The 22,977-nt window shown below is 37.2% G+C and overlaps 2 protein-coding genes and 1 long non-coding RNA gene across 3 annotated transcripts; 1 reads left to right on the plus strand and 2 right to left on the minus strand.

Annotated features, from left to right (window-relative positions):
* Window positions 1–474: 474 nt before the first annotated feature.
* Window positions 475–10,190, minus strand: LOC103993570 (uncharacterized). Its single transcript, XM_065180295.1, has 15 exons — window positions 9,203–10,190; window positions 6,745–6,819; window positions 6,522–6,632; window positions 5,948–6,074; window positions 5,685–5,779; window positions 4,977–5,100; window positions 4,103–4,183; window positions 3,621–3,719; window positions 3,295–3,480; window positions 2,976–3,066; window positions 2,825–2,895; window positions 2,658–2,729; window positions 2,052–2,123; window positions 1,094–1,237; window positions 475–870 (listed from the first exon to the last, which is right to left on the minus strand). The coding sequence occupies exons 1-15, from the start codon at window positions 9,241–9,243 to the stop codon at window positions 673–675; spliced, it is 1,587 nt and encodes a 528-aa protein (XP_065036367.1). The 5' UTR covers window positions 9,244–10,190; the 3' UTR covers window positions 475–672.
* On the plus strand, window positions 6,491–6,856 carry LOC135671920 (uncharacterized). The gene is made up of 2 exons (XR_010512890.1): window positions 6,491–6,632; window positions 6,745–6,856. It is a non-coding gene; the product is annotated as an uncharacterized LOC135671920 (long non-coding RNA).
* Window positions 10,191–11,940: 1,750 nt separating the features above from the next.
* LOC135671922 (actin-related protein 8-like) lies at window positions 11,941–22,893 on the minus strand. Its single transcript, XM_065180323.1, has 12 exons — window positions 22,384–22,893; window positions 22,220–22,305; window positions 21,592–21,662; window positions 21,356–21,423; window positions 20,968–21,029; window positions 20,608–20,705; window positions 19,537–19,618; window positions 17,199–17,341; window positions 15,423–15,571; window positions 13,497–13,630; window positions 13,211–13,329; window positions 11,941–12,276 (listed from the first exon to the last, which is right to left on the minus strand). The coding sequence occupies exons 1-12, from the start codon at window positions 22,689–22,691 to the stop codon at window positions 12,199–12,201; spliced, it is 1,398 nt and encodes a 465-aa protein (XP_065036395.1). The 5' UTR covers window positions 22,692–22,893; the 3' UTR covers window positions 11,941–12,198.
* Window positions 22,894–22,977: the final 84 nt, after the last annotated feature.

Genomic DNA, 22,977 nt, shown 5'->3' on the forward strand with positions numbered 1-22,977 from the left:
ATTATCAGAAGGACCAAACAGTGTAGATTCTGAGTATTGTCCGATCTCAAGAAATAATCCTATCAGATGTGCCAAAGATCCTAAGCATTGTCCTATCTATCCTGATTCACGTACTGAAATGAAATACTGGGCAGGATCGCAAACCTTAAGAAATTTCATCAATCACAAGGAATAATATAAACTGCATACAATAATCCAATATTGACTAATTTAGCTAATAAAGTTTCTAACATATTATGTTCCAATCCTACTTTCGTCCCTTACTCCTTATAAGAAAATAAAAGTAAAAAAAATCATCCAGAAGAAAATAAAGAAAGAAAAAAGGGAAAAGATATCCTATAAGCTGCGATCAATGGTAAATATATATTTCCAGAAGAAAAAAGCCACCTGCAGCCAATAACAAGAACACTTCAACCCAAATAGTTCCAAGTTAAAAGTAGGCCAACAACAGAAACTGTTGAATAAGCCACGGGATTGCATCAACAAGGAAACGAAGATTTCAGATTGAGGTTTTCAGTAGAGCAAACAAACTTAGAAACTTCATGGATCCAATGGATCATGACAAGGAACAAACTTTTGGTTACACTGAGATAAGAATCAAAGGACTTCTAAATCAGAAGGCTACTGCCACAAACACAAACATGTTCCCTATGGTACAAGTGGTGAAAGAGGTCAGGTTGATCGATGTCGTCTGTGGTTGGCTCGCCCCAGGATGCAAAGACGCAACCGCTGACTTAGTGTTTCACCCTTCTCCAGCTTCTCACGCTTTGGTTTCTTGGATACCGCCGTGCCCTTTTTCTTATTCTTCGGCTTAGCAGAAGATTTCCGTTGTATCCGTCTCAGCGGTGTGGCTAGGGCTCTCAGTGTCATCTGAAACAAAAGAATAGATGCTCATACAGGTAGAATGGATCTAGTTGGACAAGCAAGTGTTTTATAACTTAGGCCACACTAGAACACGAAATTGCAATTAGACATCAGATTCAAAGCAGAGAATATGAAAAGTTTTAAGGTAAAACTTCTTATCACAGTTGACAGATGACAGATTGCTGTGGGACAAATCAAAGAACACTGGCCATGGGAAAGAGAAAAGGACCTGGTGTTTGCTGGTGGTACTTGCTGTGCACTCTGCAGAGGATGACCCATCACTATTGCCTCCCAAAGACGAGCACCTGCCCCAGCTCTCTCTATTGGAACTCGAATAGGAGCAGCATTCCTCATCTCGTCCAGTTCTTTTCTCCTGTAAAATGTCATCAACAATTATAACAGGAAAATTTACTATGCAATCCATTACTTTACAGAGCAACAAAAATCTCACATGGGCATAACTATTCAAAAAATTGGAGGTAAAAAAAAAAAATCCAGGATGCTCCTCGGAGCTAGAAATTGTACATATACATGTAGAAAGAATATCCAAAAGATGTTCAAAAAATATCCAGGAGATATTCTTTTTATCCAAACCACCAAAAGGAGCAAATACAAAGAATGGAGTTGGAACCAGAGTAAAAGCGCTTAAGAATATACTTTGCAACAAAAATAGGATGTGGTACATATGTGAAAAACGAAATGTCCGCCTTGTGTCAAGCAAAGGTTAAAAGGGTCGGAAAAGCAATCCTGTATAGAAGCATATCCCAAAGTCAACTGTATACTAGATGTCCTTGAATTAGTGGACCAACTGACAGTTCAATAAGGTGCAAATAATAGAATGCATGACACGAGTGAACAACAGTATCTTAGAAACAGAAGCACAACTCTCTAACCGTTAGCCCTAATGAGTAATACAGGAATACAACTGATGATTTAGCAATAGATGAGCATTAGGAAACAGATGCAGCAATTCAGACTCAGAAGGTCCTGTCGTTCTTCAAAGAACTTTTGATCTTTAAAATACAAAGCTCAAGCCTTCAGATGAAACCATTCAATCCTAACAAAAGTCAATAATCAACTAGTGGTACAGAAACAGAACTAAAGGAACTAAACAGGTGTAACATTCAAAACAAAATTCCAGAAGTCAGATAAAACAATCACCAGATGTAAAAAGAAAAATATATTACCTGCATATTGGGTTCTTCGGCACTGTTACCTCCCATGTTGGTAGCCATATTATCTTTATCAACAACGAAATCCTGAGTATATCAAAATAAGTGATTTAGTTTGTGTCACCCAAAGGTTAAAAGGGTAAGGGTAGCATATCCTGTATAGAAGGATCCCAAAATCGACTGTATACTAGATATTCTCTTATTACTGGACCAACTAATAGTTCAATAGGAATTAATAAACGAGAATGAACAACAGTACTGCCATAATAGAAGCACAACTCTCTAACAGCTACTAGCCACAGGTAAGTTCTGTTGCTAATTGTAGAGAGTCGCAGAGCAATACAGCAGATAATTTAACAACAGATGAGCATCAAAGAACAGATACAATAATAATTCAGACTGTGTCCTGTCGTTCTTCCAAGAACTTTTGATCTTCAAAAAACAAAGTTCAAGCTTTCAAATAAGCTGCAAAATAGACAAAACCTTTCAATCCCAACAAAAGTCGATATCAACCAGTGGTACAGGAACAAAACCAAAGAAACTAAATAGGTATCACATGTGAAACAAAATTCCATTAATTAAATAAAACAATCAACAGCTGTAACTAACAAAATGAATTACCTGTAAATTAGATTCATTGACACTGTTACCTCCTATGTTGGTAATCATATTGTCTTCATCAACAAGGAAATCCTACATAAAGTAAAACTAAGAACTTAAGCCCCTACAGGCCTCAACCTCTCTTTTCTTTTCGCAGAAGGAAAAATAATTTGGTGCAACAGGCATACCAAGTCATTATCGATGGATATATGAGCTACGCTTTCTGATAACAGTTCACTGACTGATTTTGCAGTTGAACCTATGATTCAGCCAAACAACTAATATAAAGACATAAGTTAACTACAAAGCAATGCTTGTGAGTACTACTGTTAATCCAACCTGCACCATTTGAATTCCCAGGAGCTGATGAGGAACATGCTGCATCGGTATTAACCGCACGGAGGCTAGTGATGATTTCGTACAGCAAACTCTGAACCCAGACACTTCAACATCAAAATATTGATAAATGATTTGTATTACAGGATCAAAGTAATGAAGTTATATAAAAGTTGAATGTTATTTTTCTGAGCAGTCCTCTTGCAGAATGACTGCATGCCATTGTTTTCTTTTCCCATTTTACCAATATTATCTCCTTCACTAAAATTTTCCTCTTTTTCCTTCAGTAGTTAGTTTAAAATAAAAAGATGCAGGAAATCACCTCATCTGTGCCTGCACCAGCCTTTAGTTCTCCTAGATCATAGTACCTCTGAAAGTTACTCGTGCAACTTGAAGGAATTTGCGGGGGTTGTAAGACATTATAGAAGAAAATAGAAACAGAATCATAATAGAACTGCGGTCTGGGTGAGTTGTGATCACCCTCAAATTTGATAATATTCTTGTCACCCTGCAAAGTAACCCAAAATTTGGATGTAATAATAGTCAGAATGGAATGCTTGCATCCAAAAACTGCAGTTCTATCAGATCGAGAAATTGAGTGAGATGCTCTCAACCCAATTTCAAGGTACATAGAAGATGATCATTTACCGCATATGCCTCGTATATCAGATCCGAGTGATGGGGCTGAATAAATATGTCATCAGAAGCATGTCCAAACAATGCTGGAATAAAGGTCTTCGGTGCAAACTGCAGACAAATGTATGAAGTCTAAATTTGAAGTTTCAAGGTGCCAACAAAGCTTTTACTTGCATGAACAAAGCATAAATTTAGACAATAGCAGTGTATCATGGAAGTCCAAGGAGCAATTAGTGAAGTTTTCGAAGGCATTCAACTGCATAAACATTTAACATGATATTGCTTAACATTAAACTCTAAGAAGATCTTTAGTAAGTCCCATTGCTTAGAACTCTAATAAAAGAACCTGAAAAGAATTTGACTCTAAAAAATGTTCAAATCCTATGTACGCTTTACTAAATCGGATCAGTTCTATTCAATTGACAATAATTCGAGAAATCACAAGAACTGATGGACGGTTAAAGGAAGAAATGTAACACAAGTAAGTTCAACACCTGTGCAGCATTTAGATCCATGATATCAAATTTAGCCCTCTTCTGAATAATTCGTCGCATGTACTGAACAGCCATTCTGATCTGTGTCAAATCATTCGATATAGTAAGTTAAAGCAGGCACCAAAAGACTTCATAAACAGCAGCAGCAGCAACAATAACAACAATTCCAAGTTACTAACAACAGTAGCTATTTGGAACAGCTACATGGACACTCCTACCACAGAGCAGCTCTAGTGACAGCAATGTTACTATATATTTCAAAAGCCATGTCTTCTTTTGTGATTAGCCTTTCTCTACTTTACCTAGAAGCTTTAATCTGAATTGCCTCACAGCGCCCACTTCACTGTACCGGTGAACTTACAGGTCATCTTTAGTTATTTATACATCTCCCTAAAGAATCATAGATAAGCACCATTTTCCAAATGTGCAAAATGAATATAATTTCATTTTCAACTAACTTATATGGATGACATATTTGTTAATATTTGTTTATTAAGCTGTTACCATTATAATTAAATTGTCTGTGTTACAGACAGATGGTCCAGCAGCAAGGATGGAATTTTGGTGTCATTACCCAGAAGTCCTCACATTTTAGCAGTAATCCAGATTGATTGTTTGCAGATGCTTCAATTCCAGTTCCTTTCCATAAGTAGTTCAAATTTATCAATTAATGTAACTAGTCTTTTACAGAGCCTGATTTTCCTTTTCCCAATTGGTTCTGGATAACTTTGTTTAATTTCTGATGCCTTTTTTGTTCATCATGATCAGCATTTGCTAGTTCTTATTGTGATGGTGTTTAAGGTTCTATACCTTCGCAGCAATTTTTATTAGAATAATTTCAAATAAACAATTCATTGTTCGAGAAGGGTCATACCGTAAACTTAGGAAGCCGGATTTTATAAACATCTACAAGCTCCATCATAAGATCATATAAGTTGGAAAAGGCACTATCTAACACCATGCCAGCGATAGAGGGGTCTTCTGCTCCATAAAGAAGGCTGTTGTTAACAAAACCAATGAATCAAGATTAAGTGAAGGCCTTTTAAAATTCACTTTGGAAAAACTGATCTTATCTAGATAATCAACTAGATGTCCAAAATAAATAGGATGATGTTTATGATAATCAGACAAGACAAACTAGTGGCATCTGTAATAGCTTTATGAGAAGTTGTAGTTTCAGCAACAAGTAAAGCACATGCTTGAAATTTACATCACCACAAATATTCCTACACATAAGTTCAAATGCCATAATAGAAAAAGCAATCAGACAGAAAGGTGTTCCTTATTTCGAAACTTAAAAGGTAAAATTTGAAGGGCAACAAAAACTATTGGATGTGTATAACCTCTTTTCAGAGTTTCCAGTATAAATGGAGATAATTTATCATAACCTATTGCAGCCATATATCCTACAATAGCTGAAAGGCAATATGGCTATCACAAACACAACTGCCATAACCAGATTATACACAGAGATCCATATAGGGAGACAGATGCACCCATGCATGCCTGTACAAGCACGCATCAGAATGTGCACCTACAACATGCATTGATTGCAGATGATAAATCTACAGTAAAGACATACCTTGTAACAGCACCCATAGATCGCCCCCAAAGTCCAATACAAGAAACTTGTTTGTTGCTCCGAAGAAAAGAAACCGCAGTTTTAAGATCATCTTTCTGGCAGGTGCATCAATGAAATTCAATTGTTACAAAATTGGAAAATTAATTGATGGTAGCCAGTGAAAGAAATAGAAGACTTTCAGACATCTAAGCCCATTACAAAGTCGAGTTATTATTTTATACAGTTAGCAAACACTGCAGTCAGCAGAAACTATACTAAGTTACCTCATGCCAACCAAGGCTGACATAGTCACCCCCGGATAGACCTGAGCCTGAAAAGTCAAGAGTGAAGACAGTAATATTTGAAGGAAGAAGGATTACAGCGGCTTCATTTGCATCAGCTCTACATCCACTGCAATTTTCATGAAAAAGATGAACATAATTAAGGTTCCAGTGGGCCAAAACAATTACATAAAGAATTGAATCAAATGGCTATAACTAACTGACAAGCATGACCATTATTGTTTTGAATAACTTGCTTGAGGCTAGCTCTGCTTCATCCCCTGAAGTGAGACCTCCCCAAAAAATGGCTTCACACTTATGCTCACAGAAAATTTTACTAGTCATAAAAAAGATCTTGAAAATTTTCATGACCTCATTAACATTGTGTTAGCGCATATTATGATCAAGATCAGATTGGAACCCCAATGTTGGTGGTTCCTTTCTAGCTAAAACCAAACTTCTAAGAAAAAAGCATAACAAATGTCTTCAATATTACAACAAAAGGCATAAACATATTGTAACAACTCAGATAATCTAAGAACTTACAGGAGACAAGCATAGAAGGATAAAGTCATACCTATTCCCATGGCAGTATATGACACAAGGAAGAGCAGTACTTTCTGGTACAAAAGAGGGAACATAGTGACTGCACTGCAAGGTGTGACCACGTCCATTTGTAAGCTGCCAGGTTACAAAGACGTTAGCAAATAGTAAAAATTAGATCTCCACAGAAGTCTCGTCATAAGATGCAGAAAAGACAGAAAAAACCTCGATAATTGATCTCCGTACTTGCCTCCAAGTCTAGGCGTTTGTATTTTCTGCCTGCAAGAGTGAATTCTGATTCCCATAGGTATTGATCTGGATTATACTCCGCCCTATTTAGCATTGTACCAGAAAATGCAAAAAAATAAAGTTGAAAGACCATAATAAATAAATGCTGCTCAAAATCCTACAAAGTAAATACTAAAGATATAATATAGGGTATTGAACGAGAACATTATCAAACTATATCTGCAGTAAGACATGGAAAAAAATGACACTAATATGAAAATTAGTCATATTAAAGAGTGGTAAAGGGAGGCCCCAGAAGAGTCTAAAGGTAGTTCTGTCACATCCAAGGAGAATTGGGGATCATGTAATAGAGTTTCAAACCATGTATTCTAAAAAAGAACATGTTAAGGACAAGGTTATAAATCTCACTCCGATACCAGTTTCTGTTATCTCCAGGACCAAAATATGGTACCAGTGTGTACTCAATGGCACATCAACCTGTACTGTTTAGTCCCAATAAAGAAAACAATAAGAAAAACATTGACTGGTACCAGATTATATGATCCAAAACTGGTTCGTTTTCACACCGATAAATACTGGTTGGTGCAGGCTACCAACCAGTATTTGAAACTTTGTTAGAGGAGATGACAATAATATGTATGTGGCAGATATAAAAAGCAAGAAAACTAGCTAAAAACAGTATGCTGAGCAAAGCTTATATTTAATAGCTTTTGGAGTAAGTTAAGGACTGCTTGATAAGGGAAATTAGGGCATTTATAATATTATGTGTCCAAGAGGTAAAACCAAGAGGTGATTGTAAAAGTTAGGGGAATTAATCTCACAACTATTTATAATGGGTAACACAATTTTAGAACTAGAAAATTGTTTTACAGTAAGACTTTCAGGTATGTCCAACAAGTTAGTACAAGTGACTTAAAAAGCATTAAACGGACGGAAGATGCAATAGTGTAAAGCACATTGTTTAAGGCATGAAATGATCTAAGAGATTATGAGGTAGCTAAGCAAATTTGTTTTTTAAACTTTTAAAATAAGCAAATGTATGCTGAATGGAGAATAAGCACGTTAAAACTGATGTATGCAGGAGATATTCAAAACTGTACAAACTACAAACTGTCAACCCAAAACCATGCTTATAAAATCTTGCATATAAAAACCAACAAATTTGATGTCCCTGGAAGCCCCTTGAATAACTAGTGATAATGTCCTGAATGAAATTTAATAACAGGAAAGGATTGATGTAGCTGACTCAAATATAGATGATAAGTAAGACATGCTGTTATTGTGGTCTACCAAAGTAACAAAGATTTGAGATTTCATGCAAGTATGACAAGATATAGTAGTCTGATCATATAAGTAAGAAAAGATAATCCTGTTAATAAAGTCGAGAGAATTTGCTTAGATGCAAAATAGCTGGTATATAAGACATAATATATCTCCTTATTATCCTACTAAGCTTGTATGGACTACTTTTGCATAAGCAAAAGTGTAAATGATCTGTCACTGACATAGTAGTGCAAGGTAATTTTGGTAGAACCACAATCCATGAACAAAGTTTTGAACAGGTTATATATCAATTAGCAGAAACATGATGGCATTCACTCAAAGTGTGACTGCTTCTTAAGATAAACACTTGGAATCACAACCAGAAAAACAAGTGGTACAAGAGCATCTTCAGTTCTCCAAGAAAGTAGAGAAATTATTTTAAGTTCCAATTAAAATTTTGAGATCAAAAGTATTTAACAAATAAGAACCAATAAGGAATGAATCTAAAGCTAAAAAAGGTGCATGTGCTTTCCCAAAGAGCAAAATATCAATAATTTATCATTTTGATGACATGATTTTAGAATAATTCAAGCTATAAAAATAAGCAAAAAACAAAGCCTAAAAAGGGATTCTGCTTCGAGAGGTTTTAATGATCAACTATTGGAATGACAGTATAAACTATGGTGGTATAATGGTAGAGCACCAATCCACAATCGAACTTTTCAACATATCACATATCAATTAACAGGAACAAGATGATATGTGCTCTCATTGAAAATCTGACTGCTAGTTAAGATCAAATTTTGGAGCCACAACAAAATATGGTAAAAAATTTCCAGATTTTACAAGAAAATAGTGCAACTACTAATGTGGTACTTCAATTTTTTGAGACCAAAGGTATAATTAAAAAAGAAATGTTTTTCAAAATTGCATACGTAAATTTCCAAATAGCACAAGAGGAGTAAAATTTCATTTTCCAGGAGAGGTAGTCGTCTACTGACAGAAAGATTATGTAATGCCCCCTCAAAATTCATATGTAAATTTTTAAAAGAATAACTAATGTATGTAGAAATCAAAATATCTGATCTGAGCGATGCTAGCTACATTAGCACAATGGGCATGGACAACGAGTCTTGGAATCATAAAAGCTTTATAAGTAACAAAAATAAAAAGATCAAAAACTGGATAGAAATATTAACATACCTAGGAGGCCGTATCACAAAGTTGATGAATTGTTCAATCATCCCCTTCCCCACACACCTCTGAGCTACAACAAGTCAGGGTGTTACAGAAGAAGGAAGCCTCCGAGAACATTAACAATCCTATTAACTTCTCAACGTTCCTCTCCAGAAGGTCACTTGGATCTCAAGAATAATAACAGGATAACCAATTTCTCAGAGCAAAAAACAAAAGCAACCACACCAGCTGCTTCAAAACCAAAGGTTCCTGCTCTGCTGGTTCTGTCCTGCTCCAGCGTATAACACTAACTTGGTTCTTAAACCATTCAATACAACCACAAACCAACCCTAGAATTTAAACTAGAGATAATGCTTGAGAATTGGTTAAACGCAACGCCGACCTGCGTTCACCAAAATTTTAAATACAAGGGCACGAGATTCCAGTAACCCCGAGCCCTCCATCCAGGAGGAAACCCTAAGTTCGATCACGGGGTTTCCTCAAGCCTCATTTTCACCAAAAAGATCGTGTGGAACCTATCATCTGCTCATTAAAACCACGCCTTTCCTAGATCCTCGACCTCGTGGGCTCCAAAAACAGTGGAACCCCCCCGCAAAAGCACCTCGTTACTCGATCCCCAGACCAAGGCCACACGGAATAAAGGGGAATTTGAGATCCGGACACCGTAGAACTCCTCCAGGCAGGCAATCGCAGCAGCAGAACCCTAAAGCTCAAAGCCGGTACCTCGAATCGGGAAGAAAGCTCGGACGGCGTGGCTTGACGGCTCGATCCTTCACCGTTCCGCAGATCCGTCGGAACGGGGCCCAAGATTCGATGGAACCGCAGGAAAACCCTAGCGATCTGGGAGCAAAGTAAGGATTCGCGGGGCCGGAAGCATCCAAGGCCGAAACCAAGATAAAAGGGAATCCGGAGGCGGAGGGCGAGCGAGATGCCGACAAGTCTTGCTTGCGGAGCGTGGGACTTGACTACGTTGTTTTCACCCGTTCCGAGAGTGAGAGAGAGAGAGAGAGAGAGAGAGAGAGAGAGGGGTACCGAATAATAATAATAATAGTGGCAAAGAATGCGTTATTTATTCAGTTAAAAATAAAAAAATTATCGAGGTGGAGACCGAGGAGGACCGAAGTGCACATCACATGAATAAAACTTTGCCGCATACGTGCGTAACCCGACTCCCGTACCGGTCCCTCTATTGGAGCCACAGCTGGTAAAAACGAAACACGAGGGACCCAGAATTGGGGCCCACCTATAGGTAAGTGTAGAAACGGGTTCGAAAAGGGTTATCGATTCTTTATTTTTCCTGAAAGGAGGACGAGACCGGGAAGTCCTACGCATGCGTACGCGAGAGGTGGGCTCCAGGCTGGCCTGTCCACACGCCATCGCCGTCCTGCAAAGCAGGAGGGGGTTGGGGTGTCGGACTCTCGCTGCGATGGTTTCGCTTGACCGCCCAGGGGAGTACAAAAAGCAGTGGAGGGCATTTTGGTCATTCCAGGAAAAAGCAGTTTCCGTGGGGCCTCGAGGCATCGAGTCGGTGTAGGATGCCAGCTCAGACTGATTTGGAAGACCATATCTTAATTAGCAACTGTTTCGGATCAACTAAACAATGGGTTGGCGTTTGCCTCTATCTCCTCCTAATCATGCACATCCCAGCTTCAACACCACGTCATCTGCCACGTCATAATATCACCCGACCTTGCCTACTCGTTAAGTTTTAACTGGGGAAAATTCCCATAAAAAAATCGTATTTTTGAAAAATTCTCACCCCTTTTTTAAAAATTATCATATAATGTATTTTTTTTCAATATTGATATTGCTTAACTTCTACTTGTCCATCATCACCTTCGTCTCTTCTCTTCTCTTTTTTTATTGTTATCGATGAAATATAACAACAAGGATGAGAGTCAAATGACGGCAACAAAATGAGGATAATGAGAAAAAGAATGCAAGAGTCAGTCAAGGGGATTGAGGCGACCACAGATAAAATCATCTTTTTACAAAAGAATGGATGCTCTAGAAAATTTTACAATCACCCCCACTTAAAGGCTTGACGTCCTCGTCAAGACCCAATATAATCCAGATCAGACTCTAGCATAGTACATATGAGGCGTAACCCAATGATGGAGTCCTATGACTCCATTTACGGGTAATTCTTTCCTAATTGAGCCCTCTCACCATGCCCAAATGCTAAAGTTGGCTCTGATACCAAATATTATGACCCGAGCCTGATGGGCTAACTGGCCTATCAACTTCGTTTGGTCTAAACCACTGACCAAAATGCTTAAGCCGAAGTTGATAATAGTACACTCATCAGACCCTTATAAGTCAATCTTAATATTGCCCACTTTCGATGTGGGACTAATCATGGGTGTTACAAATAATATGCCAAACTGAAAACCTTGTGCTGAATCCAAGCTGGAATTTGGTTAATTTGATAATATAATCGAACACATGCATGATAATCAAAGATTATTTATGTAAAAAAAATGAATGGTTATGAATCTGATTGTTAAATGCATTAGTACTCAAATATTCTCAATTTGATCCATGAGATTGCACTAAATAAATCTTAATTGTTGGGAAATACTCTACAATTTCATCTTATAGCGATCAACAAATACATATATGATACACTGTATTACTCCAATAATAAATCTTAAAACATATTTATTTATTCACTACAATTTCTTTGAATTCTTACCTTCAAGTAAACAAGAGCACCTAAACCAACCAATCAAGGGGCAAAAATATTGAGTGGCTAATGTATGTCATCTATTATTATTATTATTACAACAATGTCAGATTGATCTCTTTGGCAAATGTAGAGCTGTCACAAGATGATATCCACAAACATTTTACTTACAAGGGTATTTCCTTGTTAGAGATTGAGATTAAATCTAACAGCAGGAAGCAGTCAAGGCACCATTGCTGAGACTTGCTGCATCAACGAGGCAAACAACCCCTTTCCAACAGATGTACAAAGTCCACGATCAACAGGTTCAAAAGAATCACCACGCCATATTGCGTCGGAACCTCTGACGGAACTGTTTCTTTGAAATACACCATGCATTAGCGAAGGTGCTCACCTGTATCCAGGCCATGTGAAAAGTCAATACTATGGTATAAATCAGCCCATGACTTACTAATTTGTCATGACGGTGGGAAAGTTGAATACTAGAGAATGTTAATCTAACATAATTGCACTCATGTAGTTTTACTGAGCAGAGCAGATGACATAAAAGAGTAGAGAAAAACTAGGAAGTATCATGTGATTAATAAAATCACACTGTCAGCACTTATTCATTTGATTGGCTGCAGTCAGAAGTCAGAACACCAAATTGATTCTTGTCATTTACAATCCAATCTCAGTTCCGGCCACATTGCAGTGGTTGTGGCAAACATTCAACATAATTTTAGCATTTTATTTGACACAGACAACACAAAAAAATTATTCCAGTGGCTGTGGCGAACACTAAATGTAAGTAATTTTAGGATTTCACTTGACACCATGGTAACATAAATTACTTCAATCAGCATGCTGAAGCAGAATGACTGTTGGTGTTACTCAATATGTCCAAAAACATGCCAATACATAAGCAAGGAAAAGGAGGATCAAGAGAGAATATATACACACATTGAGATAAAAGTAAGTGGTATTAAAAGGACAAAAGATCTAATCCTGAATTTGTTGATGTGATGCTTGGTCCAATATTGGAAGCAGCCCGATGTGACAGTGAAGTTAGACAAACAATCCATTCTACAGAATATGGAAGTGAAATGGCTGCCTCAGCTGCCCAACCATCAAAATTTCTAGGAGTTGCTGCACTAGCTGCATGATCTCAACCCCAAATAGTGTCAGTTGCTACAACCACTCAGTACTTCTGTATATAGCCTAATCAGAATTTCTCTTTATCATCATTTTCGATGTCGTATGTCATGAATAATAATTGTTTTATTTTTAGGATGAAAATAATTGCTAAAATAAAATAGCTATTGAGGATGTGGTTGCTTGTAACTTACATTGCTGATGATCTTTGCTCCATACCAAGCAGAATCAGCACCAAATGGTGGAGGCATGACCTTAACTCCTTCAGACATTGATGGTGAAAGAATTTTATGAAGCTCTTTCTCTAGCCTCTCTGAGAAGTACCATTTATAAAGTATAAAACATATTCAAATTATTACATTCATAAAAGTACACTTCTAATTCATGCAGAACATGTAAATAACAAATAAATGACTCCATCACACCACTTACGGAGTGTGTGACCCAGAATATCCATTCAACGATATGAGTGCAACATACCTGGCAATCCAGGTAGACAAGCACTTCCACCAGCCAAAACCACAGTTTTAAACCATGTGTCATCACTGGCCACTTCTGCAGCCAAGCAATGATCCATACAGAGAGCTACAGCTCGATGCAAACCCATTGTGCGCCTGTAAGGACAGAGATAGCACATGGCGATGTGTTAGACTTGTGGCTCCTTGTCCATCTTCCACAATAAAAGGAAACAAATATATCTAACAACATTTTTCAAGCAAACTGGTGATCATTACATAAATATAAGAAATCTCATTACTGCCAGAGCTTTCTTACTAACCATTAAAAAAAATAACCACAACCATAATAAGTTATTTGCAATTCACAAGAATAGGAGAGCTCAGATAGTAACAATGTGCTTTTACAAAGTATGTCGAGAAAAATTGATGAATTCCGTAATAAATCATTGTGTAGACAATTATGAACACCCACTGTTCATATTAGTTCCATCCATGGTATGTAATTTCGAATGGTACCGCCCGGTATGGGCGGTACGTACCAGTCCGATGGCATACCGGTACGCGGACCGCCTGCTACCGGACGGACTGTGCTACAATGCTATAGTAATACACTGTAGCAGTGCTACAGTGAGAGAAAATCGCTCGGTAAGCCCTAGTATACCGTTCGGTACGCCGGTACCATACCGTATCGAGCCAACCTCGAAACACCGGTATGGTACGGTATTACATACCTTGGTTCCATCAACCATATTATTTGTTAATAAAGCATGAGATGGGCATGGAATGAAAAGCACTTTGTGCATACAATCATTCCTGAGAATTAAGAGGTTAATATATGAAAAGTAATTCTAATACAACCTAGTGTAGAGAAAGCTGAAGCAAAACCTATAAGATTTCCAACATATAAAGAATTATCATCAAGTATCAAGCAGAATGATGAATGTCTCCTCATGTTATTTCATAAGAATATACTGATAACATTGTGATAGTGTGACTTGATAAACTGTAAAAAAATATATACACCAGTTTTGTTCAAATAATGTGTTATTACAGTAAAATGTCCAGTATGAGCAGTATATACCAGTCCAAGCGATGACCAGGGTAGAAATGAACCTTTCCTATACTGCAGTAAATCAACCAGAATAGGTTGGTAATGTTCCAGTTTGGAGTGGTCTTGTGTGAAACATCATATATATCAGCTTAAACATCTTTGAATCTGACCAATTTTGTCAAGCTGCTACACTTCGAACCAGTTTTAAGTTAGACCTAGCCTCTATTAAATTTGGCTAAATGGGGCTTTTTGTACAGAGAGGAAAATAGCCTCTTATGCAAGGGCTATGAATGTTGATTATTCTTAGCATGTTACAGAGAGAACCTCCTTTGTAATCTGTACGGTGACAATTAGATTAATATAGTCTCCTTTTTTTTCAGGAAAAAAATTTAGACCTGGCCGTTTGGTATAACTTTGAAAGATATTTTTCTTTTCCTTTTATTTTTTTTTTGGGGGAGGTTCTCGTTTCAGATCTCTCCGCCACTGCCATGATTGGAGAAGAACAGAAGGAAAAGGAGAATCCAAAGAACAAAGGAAGAAGAAAACGTGAAGTCAGAAGTAATCAGCAATGTTTCCAAAATTCTGATTTAAATACAAATTTCATTAAATATGTTAGTTATAGGATCTGCATAGAATCTATATTGAAATCTTTGAATCTTCTAGGATAAATGATCTTACCACGATTTTAAAAATTCATGTAATTTTTTCTAATGTTAAATGTTAGACTAGAAAGGAATAGATACCCATAGATAATCATGCAGACTAACCTGTAGTTATTCTTTTGCAACTCATTAGACTAATCATCTTTTAGTACAAGAAAATAGGATACAAAATCAGAATTTCAAGAGAAACAAAGATATTATGCCAAGTTAACAGCTAGTGAAGGAAAGAACTTACACCCCACCAATATGTGGTTGAAAAAGAATCTCTCCAGTTTGGAAGCGTTCTTTTGAAAGAGTGAACCAACCCTCACCAGCAACCTCACATGAACCTTGAGTATTTTTACGTAACTCTGCATCATAATCAGCAGCTATGTAGCATAATTTCTGCATACTCAATAAAGAACTTTTCAGGCCATCAACACCATCAAGTGTTCAAAGCTGAAGAACATCTAAAAATAATCTGATCAATCAGGTCAATAAATATGCACATGAATGTCTAACGCATGTCAATGCATACTTATTCATCAAAGGAAGACTGCAAGTAATACATGTATAGTACAACCTTGAAGTTTACTCTGATCGAAACATCCTTCTTTTACAGTCCACATATTTGTATCCAAAGTTTTACAAAATTAAGGCACTATTACCTGTCTTGATTAAAATATCTGTAACATGTCAAAGTAGAATGTTTATGATGATTGCATAATCAATATTATACCAACCCACTCAAAAATAAATTACTACATTAAACATGTTAATAGGCGATATATAGTAGACTTATATGGAAGCTAAGGATTTAAATTTCAGTCTAGTACCAGTTTCAGCAACCTACAGGATTGGTCTAGTGCCAGTACGCAAACTGATATGCCAACTTGTACCAGCATCATCGAATAAAATAATAAAATATTTGAATAGTATTGTACTATTATAAAGCTGTACAGTACTTCGACCCGTAAATGTTGGTTCGTACTTCATACCAACAGATACGGTTGAGATTTTTAACCCTGGTGGAAGCAACAAGCAGTTGTCACTATAGGCCAAAGACTCCAACTACATAGATATAAGACATCCCCACACAATAGCAAACACTGAATTTAGTGCACAAAGCACATGTAACACATACACAAAGATGCCTATGTGCAACTGATGCCTGTATCTGTCAACCTATGCATGAGCATAATTAGAGAAGTTTTGGATATCATATAGCATATACTAAGTAAAACTTTCTAGTCTTCCTATATATGACAAAGGAATTTGTTTGACAATTGGAGGTAACAGTATATCAAAGAGCTGAACAGAATGGGGCTGGGTGTTCCACATTCAATGGCCACACACATGGGAAAAAGGGGTTCTGTGGTAAATGAAGCAATTATTTTTTATAGCCTAGGAGAACAAAATTGCATCAAGACAAGCTGATACACATGCCCAAGAGACTGAGGAATAGATAAAAAACCGAACTAAAAGGAATTATTAATTACCTTGGAAGAAAGCATGAAAAGAGTGACCACCATGAAATAGTATCAACTTATAGATATCATCTTGTATTTCGCTAGAACAATATTGGATCAATTTTTGCATGAAAAAGGCTGTTCTTGTGATTCAAAAAGATGTACAAAGACTTCCCAAGAGAATATTAAAATTTTAGATTTACAGTTGAAGTTCATGACAAAGAGTTCCAAATCAGGAAACACACAAAGAATATCAACAGAAATGGAATTAGTTTAACTTTCAGATATTTTAACACTTCAGCTTGTTCCTGTCCCCTTCCAAGTAGAATTTTGTCTCTACATGTCCGCATCAAGACATATGCTGCATGAATATGCATACAAGGATGCACCAAATACTGATGCAGTTTTCAGAACTATACATGAGGGATGCATTTACAGGAATCCCTAGATGATGGAACAATTGATTTGCTTGGCAGATTGTGCAAATGCCCTACTCATCATAAGTCTCCATCAGTTGCTGAATGTGAACAGTAACTTATTACCTCTGGAGTGTCTATTCATACCTCCTTGATTGTTCTAACAGTGTATAGTGACTCAAAATTTATACTTCGTTGCTGCATTAATTCCCTGAGAAATCCAGTAAGCCTTAAAGCACCTTGTCCCAGAATTTCGATACCAACATCATGCATCACCTTACCTCTTAGAACTGTAAAATAAAATCCTCTATTAGAGAATTGAATGAAAAATTCGGGAAGCTTATGCAATTTACAGGTAGCATAGGCAAGTAAGCAACAAGGCCAGAATTTAACACAACTAGTCCATTAAAAGCCAGTTTTAAAACCAGATTTTAATAGAATATGCTACTAATAAATAGATACAAGGAGAATCTGTAAATTGACTTGATAACTAAAAAACAAATGCAAAAGACATACATCAAAGAAATAACATATCAACAGTTGATGTGATCAATCACATATTGAACAGTAAAAGCAATGGCAGGGAGCATGTTAATATTTCATATAATTAACATGGCACCTGGCTGATACATCATCACCATGGTCACAAAGCCCCAGGCTTAAATGTGCTCTATGAAGTGGAATGTTAATATTTCATATAATTTAATTTTATATACTGTTATCGGAAGTGTTCATGATACTTAATCGACATTGAATTATTCATTAAATAAAGTGAAGAATAACAAGGATCTATAAAATACTCATAATCCTTATCAAGCCCTACTCCTCAAAGGAAAACAAAACCAGGTCAGTTTTCCCAATACTCAATTGCTGTATTCTTACAAAGTTTTGCATTTTCCACTGTTGCAAGCCGTTAAAGGAGCCTGTGCTAAAAGATCACACGACAAAACTTGTGTATCATGGAGTTCCCTGACGAAGACATCCTTGATCTTTTAGTGTCCAACAGATACTAATGAAGTAACAAGATAAGACACAGGTGGTAATGAAAGGACCCTTAACATACAACTTGCACCTGAAAGCCGGGGGAAAAAACAATCATAAAACTACCATTGCACTCTAGTACTCACAAGGCACCACAATGCAGGGATAGAGCTAAGACTTTTAGACAGGTGAGACACCACAGGTATGGTCAATCAGAAATTTTAAACTTAAGGCTTCTGAAAGCTTATCATTTATGTTACATGTCATTTTTCTGTGCATATACATAAAGAATATATAAGTCAATATTTGAAAAATAAAATACTAGAAGAAGAAAATAAATATAAATGACATTATTTACCTAGACTAAGACTTGTATCATCGGTCAGATTTTTGAATTATAGTCTATTTTGCATATCAAAAGGTTCTCCTTACATTAAGGAAAGATGTCTACAAGGAAATACAGAAGAATTTCGTCAAAGTTTTTGGGGAAAAATAAATACAAGAATCAGACTGTGGGTGCAGGTGTGCGTGCATGCATGCATGTGTGTACACATGTGTGCCTGTGTTTGCGGGTGCGTGTATGCGCACGTGCGTGCGTGCATGTGTGTGCGTGCGCAGGCACACACACCTTCCCTTCTAGAAGGGAGAACTTATACAAACAAAAGGATATAGATAAAAAGTTGCACAACAGGCTGTCAGATGGATCAATCCGGCAGATAAGCTACTCTTTTGACCTTGTAGGTTAACAAGGTTGTTACAGCCTTACAGGTCACAATAGTAAAAACTAATAATCACAGTAGGAGATAGCAAAATATAATAGTATAATAAGTGACTCTAATTATTTTCTTCATAATAAAGACATTGTGGGTTTAACTCTCCATGCAGGCAGTTTCCATGTATTTGGCCCAGGTAATTTTCGAGGTGTAGCTAACTTACTCTGTCATTCACGGACTATGATTCTTGAGAACGCAAGGTTTAGCTTCCCCTAATTTGGAATGGAGGCTAGTTAATATCATAAAATATTCAGGGAAGTGAATGGTGAACCTGAAATTATCAAAGAATCATACAACATCGAGGTTTAGCCTTGTTCAGCAGCATTATAGCAAACACAAGTTCTGATGTCCAAGACATAAACTTCCTGATTTTACCTAATGGCATTAACATGACCAACTTTCCAAATGCTAAATCCTAGATAATTAGCTAGTCTAATATATCCAAAAAATAAATGCATAATTAATGATAATCCAAGAGAACTTTACAGAAAGTCAGCTAGCAAACAGACAAAACATTACACCTAAAGCTTTGTGAAGCAAATTCAGAAAAAGCAAAAAAAAAAAGACAAATCAACAATCATGAAGTATCTTATTAAGGTCCATTAGCAAATCTTACGCCATAAATGACATACTAATGAGTTGAAATTCAGTTCATCGGGGGCTTTTATCAGTAACTGAGGACCCATATAAGTGCAAACTCTTATTCAAATTTTGATGACCCATAAACTTACTTGGAACTATTGAAGTTACATGGAAGCCAATGTTGACAACAATTCCAGAAGTTCGTCTTGCAGCATATAAAGCTAACACTGCCTGAAATTTTGTTACATAACATCAGGATACAGTGTAAATATGTTCAACCAAACTATCAAAGATCATATACCAAGGCATGCTAAGTTCAAATTTAAACCTGATATTAGAGATTATCGCATGACATAGAGGAGAATAATAATAAAAGATCTAAAATTCTTAGGTCCTCATTGAGTTTAGCAAACCAAAACTTTAGATCAGTCTTCCTTATTAAATGATAGTGTCCTTTTACAGGAGCCTATAAGCTGAAACTGGAGTGGAATATGATTTGCTTTGAATCACATGAAAATTTAATAATAACATTCAGCAAGGCTTAAAGCGGTGGCAAAAGTTTCCAATGTAGATCAAACGCAAGAGTGAACCTTTTTTTTTCCTTTGTAAAAAAGCATGACAAGTGTTAGAACCAACATTTTCTAGGCAGATATATTTTAAAAACAATGCTCACATAGGGAAAAGTACTGATAAACTTGAAGTTTGAGCATTATAAATCAAGATCAAACACAGCACAAATTTGTAAGATTCAAGACTATGTACAAGGTGAAGTCAAAGGTGAGTTCCACGACCAAAGACAATTGCTCCAAGATAGGGATTCTATGGTTCAGGGGGCTCTCATGTTGATATTGTGTCTCAAAAAATATACAGCAACAAGGTCAAATTTACTTGAGCACTGAGAGGGAGATGAAAATGAAGAGCAAAAGTAGAGTTGGGCATGGCCAGAACAGCTTGTAAAGATGAATCTTGATATTGGGAGCTCTTAGCAATTCTTTCAAAAAGCCAGGGCAGCCCAACTTGAATTTCAGGACCAATTACAGTGGAACTGCAGTTCACACTTCTTCGAACTAAACATGTCAGTGATCCAATATAATGATGGCAGCAAAGAGGGAATCAATTAATCTGCTCAAACTGATCAGGCAACATAGAAGCAAGCAGAAATTTGTTCATCTTCACAATGTAATAGATGCTGCTGATTTTAGTCAATTCTATATTATTACCTGATCAACGGCACAAACAGCAGGAGCATTCATATCAAAGAGGACCGAGTATATTGCCTCTCTTAATTGCTTTCTAGAAGCCCTAGCAGCTTCGGTATCTGAAAAGAAAGATTATGCCACATTTTTTATTTGATTTTTTAAAATATATGAATGAAGCAGATTTTCCTCTATTTCTAGCATTACAAGAACATCAGAAAGCAAAATAATTTTTTCAATCAGACAAAATGCTATCAGGAATATCTAACGTTAGAAACGAAAATTCTACAAAAAACAGAAAATCTTCTTGAATAAAAATTCCTGCACAGTCATGACAATAGAACATGTGACTTTACTTTGAATTAAGTTTACAAATGTACTGACCATCAGTATGGCAGATTGGAAGGGAGACAATAATTGGCTGGGATGATGCCTTTACTTGCATTCTGTAATGTAATAGAACTTTTTAGACCGAAATAATTGTAGGACATAAAAATAATATATGAATTGCAATCCATAATCATGTTGTGTGCATCAACATTGTTTCTTATCCCCATGATGACCATATTAAGAAAATGAGAACCCAGAAAACTGTGAGGTAATGGATTAACTAGGAAACAGCAAAGTGTAAACACTTTCAACAAATACATTCCCCCAGATGCACCTAGTCATTACTGCATTTTATCCTAGACTAACAATTTGAAGAAAACTGCAATGCCATATTTCTTGACTTAGCAATGGAGGTATAGTCGTCAGTGAAGTATAAGTACACCTGCTATAGATTGTCGAGAAAAAATAGCGAAGTCTGGCATGCATTGGAGACTCAAGGTTGCCAAATTCCTACAAATGAAAATAAACAAATTAAGTAACCAGTCACCATATATGTACTTCACTAACAGGAAATGAATACAAGAGTTAAACAATGATTAATGTCGAGAAACATTTTATATAGCATTTATAATACAAATTTACTTACTACTAACTGTTGTCATGATAAGAAGTGCTTACTAAGAAGGTAGCACAACGTCCAGATGGAGAAGCGTACTTGCTCCAACCATATTTGCAATAGCCAGATCCACCTTAACATAGTGCAAATGAGTAAGACAAATTGAGCTTTCAATTATCTGAAACCAAAAAAAATCCTGTATATTGAAGAATATCTAGCCATCCAAGTTATCAGAGTTCTGGCAGAGACAAGACTAGACCGGGCTGAAGGTAAAGAAGCTTGGAGATTCAACATATTCAAGTTCATATTGTCCTTACAAAATTCTCACATGGGCTACCAACCATCTGACTCCCCTCTCTCTCCCTGCTTAAGAGCTGGAACCAGCTACTAAAGGAAGTACAAAACATTGTTCTACAGATTAATGAGGCTACATCAGCTAAAACTAGCCAATATCCATCCATGACTTTTGACTTTCTTGAGTTTAACTCCTTATAGGTTTTTCAATGTAGATTAAAAGATTAGTCATCTGGTAAACAACACAAGTAGGCTATCTAAGGAGCACAACAAATATTCCTCCCCCAAGAAAACAAATAGATGGATCATCAAAAAGGAAAGCTAGACAACCATGTTTTTAAGAAAAAAGGAAACAAATTTAGTTAACTATACAACTCGAAGGTTGGTAACACGTACCATCAATAATAACAGAACCTGGAACTGTTGCAAGCTGCGCATAAACGTTCATAAACGATAACTGCGATGGGTGGTTAAAGTGCAACCTGCATTACAAGGGAAAATGAACTAGGAGTAAAGAACTCGAGCCCTAAGATCTCAGGACCAAAAATACACGAACTTACGATGGTCCATATCTTAATTGGGTCTCGGCGAACAGCAGAAAATCCCACGGCTCCTTCCCACTCTTAAGGAGGTGAAGCCAGACCGCGTTATCCGACACCAAAGCCTTCCAGGACTTGCAGACCAAGCTTGACCGCGCGGCGCACCTGGGCTCGAGAAGCTGGAGGATCTGCATGAAGACGTCGGTGGGGAGGGTGTCGAGATCACCCAAGGGCGGGTGGTCGTCGGGGAACTCGGGCCAGGAGCGGTTGGAACCCGAGCCGGATCGGCTGAGGACGGAACCCCACACCTTCCGCAGCACGACCGCCATGGAGATCTCGATCAAAGCCGGGGGCCCGGGCTAGGGTTTCGCGAGGACGGCGATCGGAGGAGACCGATCGAGATCGCAAGAATTCGTCGTCGTGTTGATTGCCCCGAAGAAGATATCGGGATTTGGGGGATACGGTTCGGAACGGGGTCGACTTGGTATGGGAATTGTGGGAGCACGACACTTGAGGTGGAAAAACCGAGAGAGAGAGAGAGAGAGTGGACGAAGAAGAACACGGTAAGGCGTCATCAGGCGCCGACAAAGCACGCGCGGGACCCGTGCGGGGGCC

Source organism: Musa acuminata, chromosome BXJ1-1 (genome assembly GCF_036884655.1).
Source record: "Musa acuminata AAA Group cultivar baxijiao chromosome BXJ1-1, Cavendish_Baxijiao_AAA, whole genome shotgun sequence".
NCBI classification, from domain to species: domain Eukaryota; kingdom Viridiplantae; phylum Streptophyta; class Magnoliopsida; order Zingiberales; family Musaceae; genus Musa; species Musa acuminata.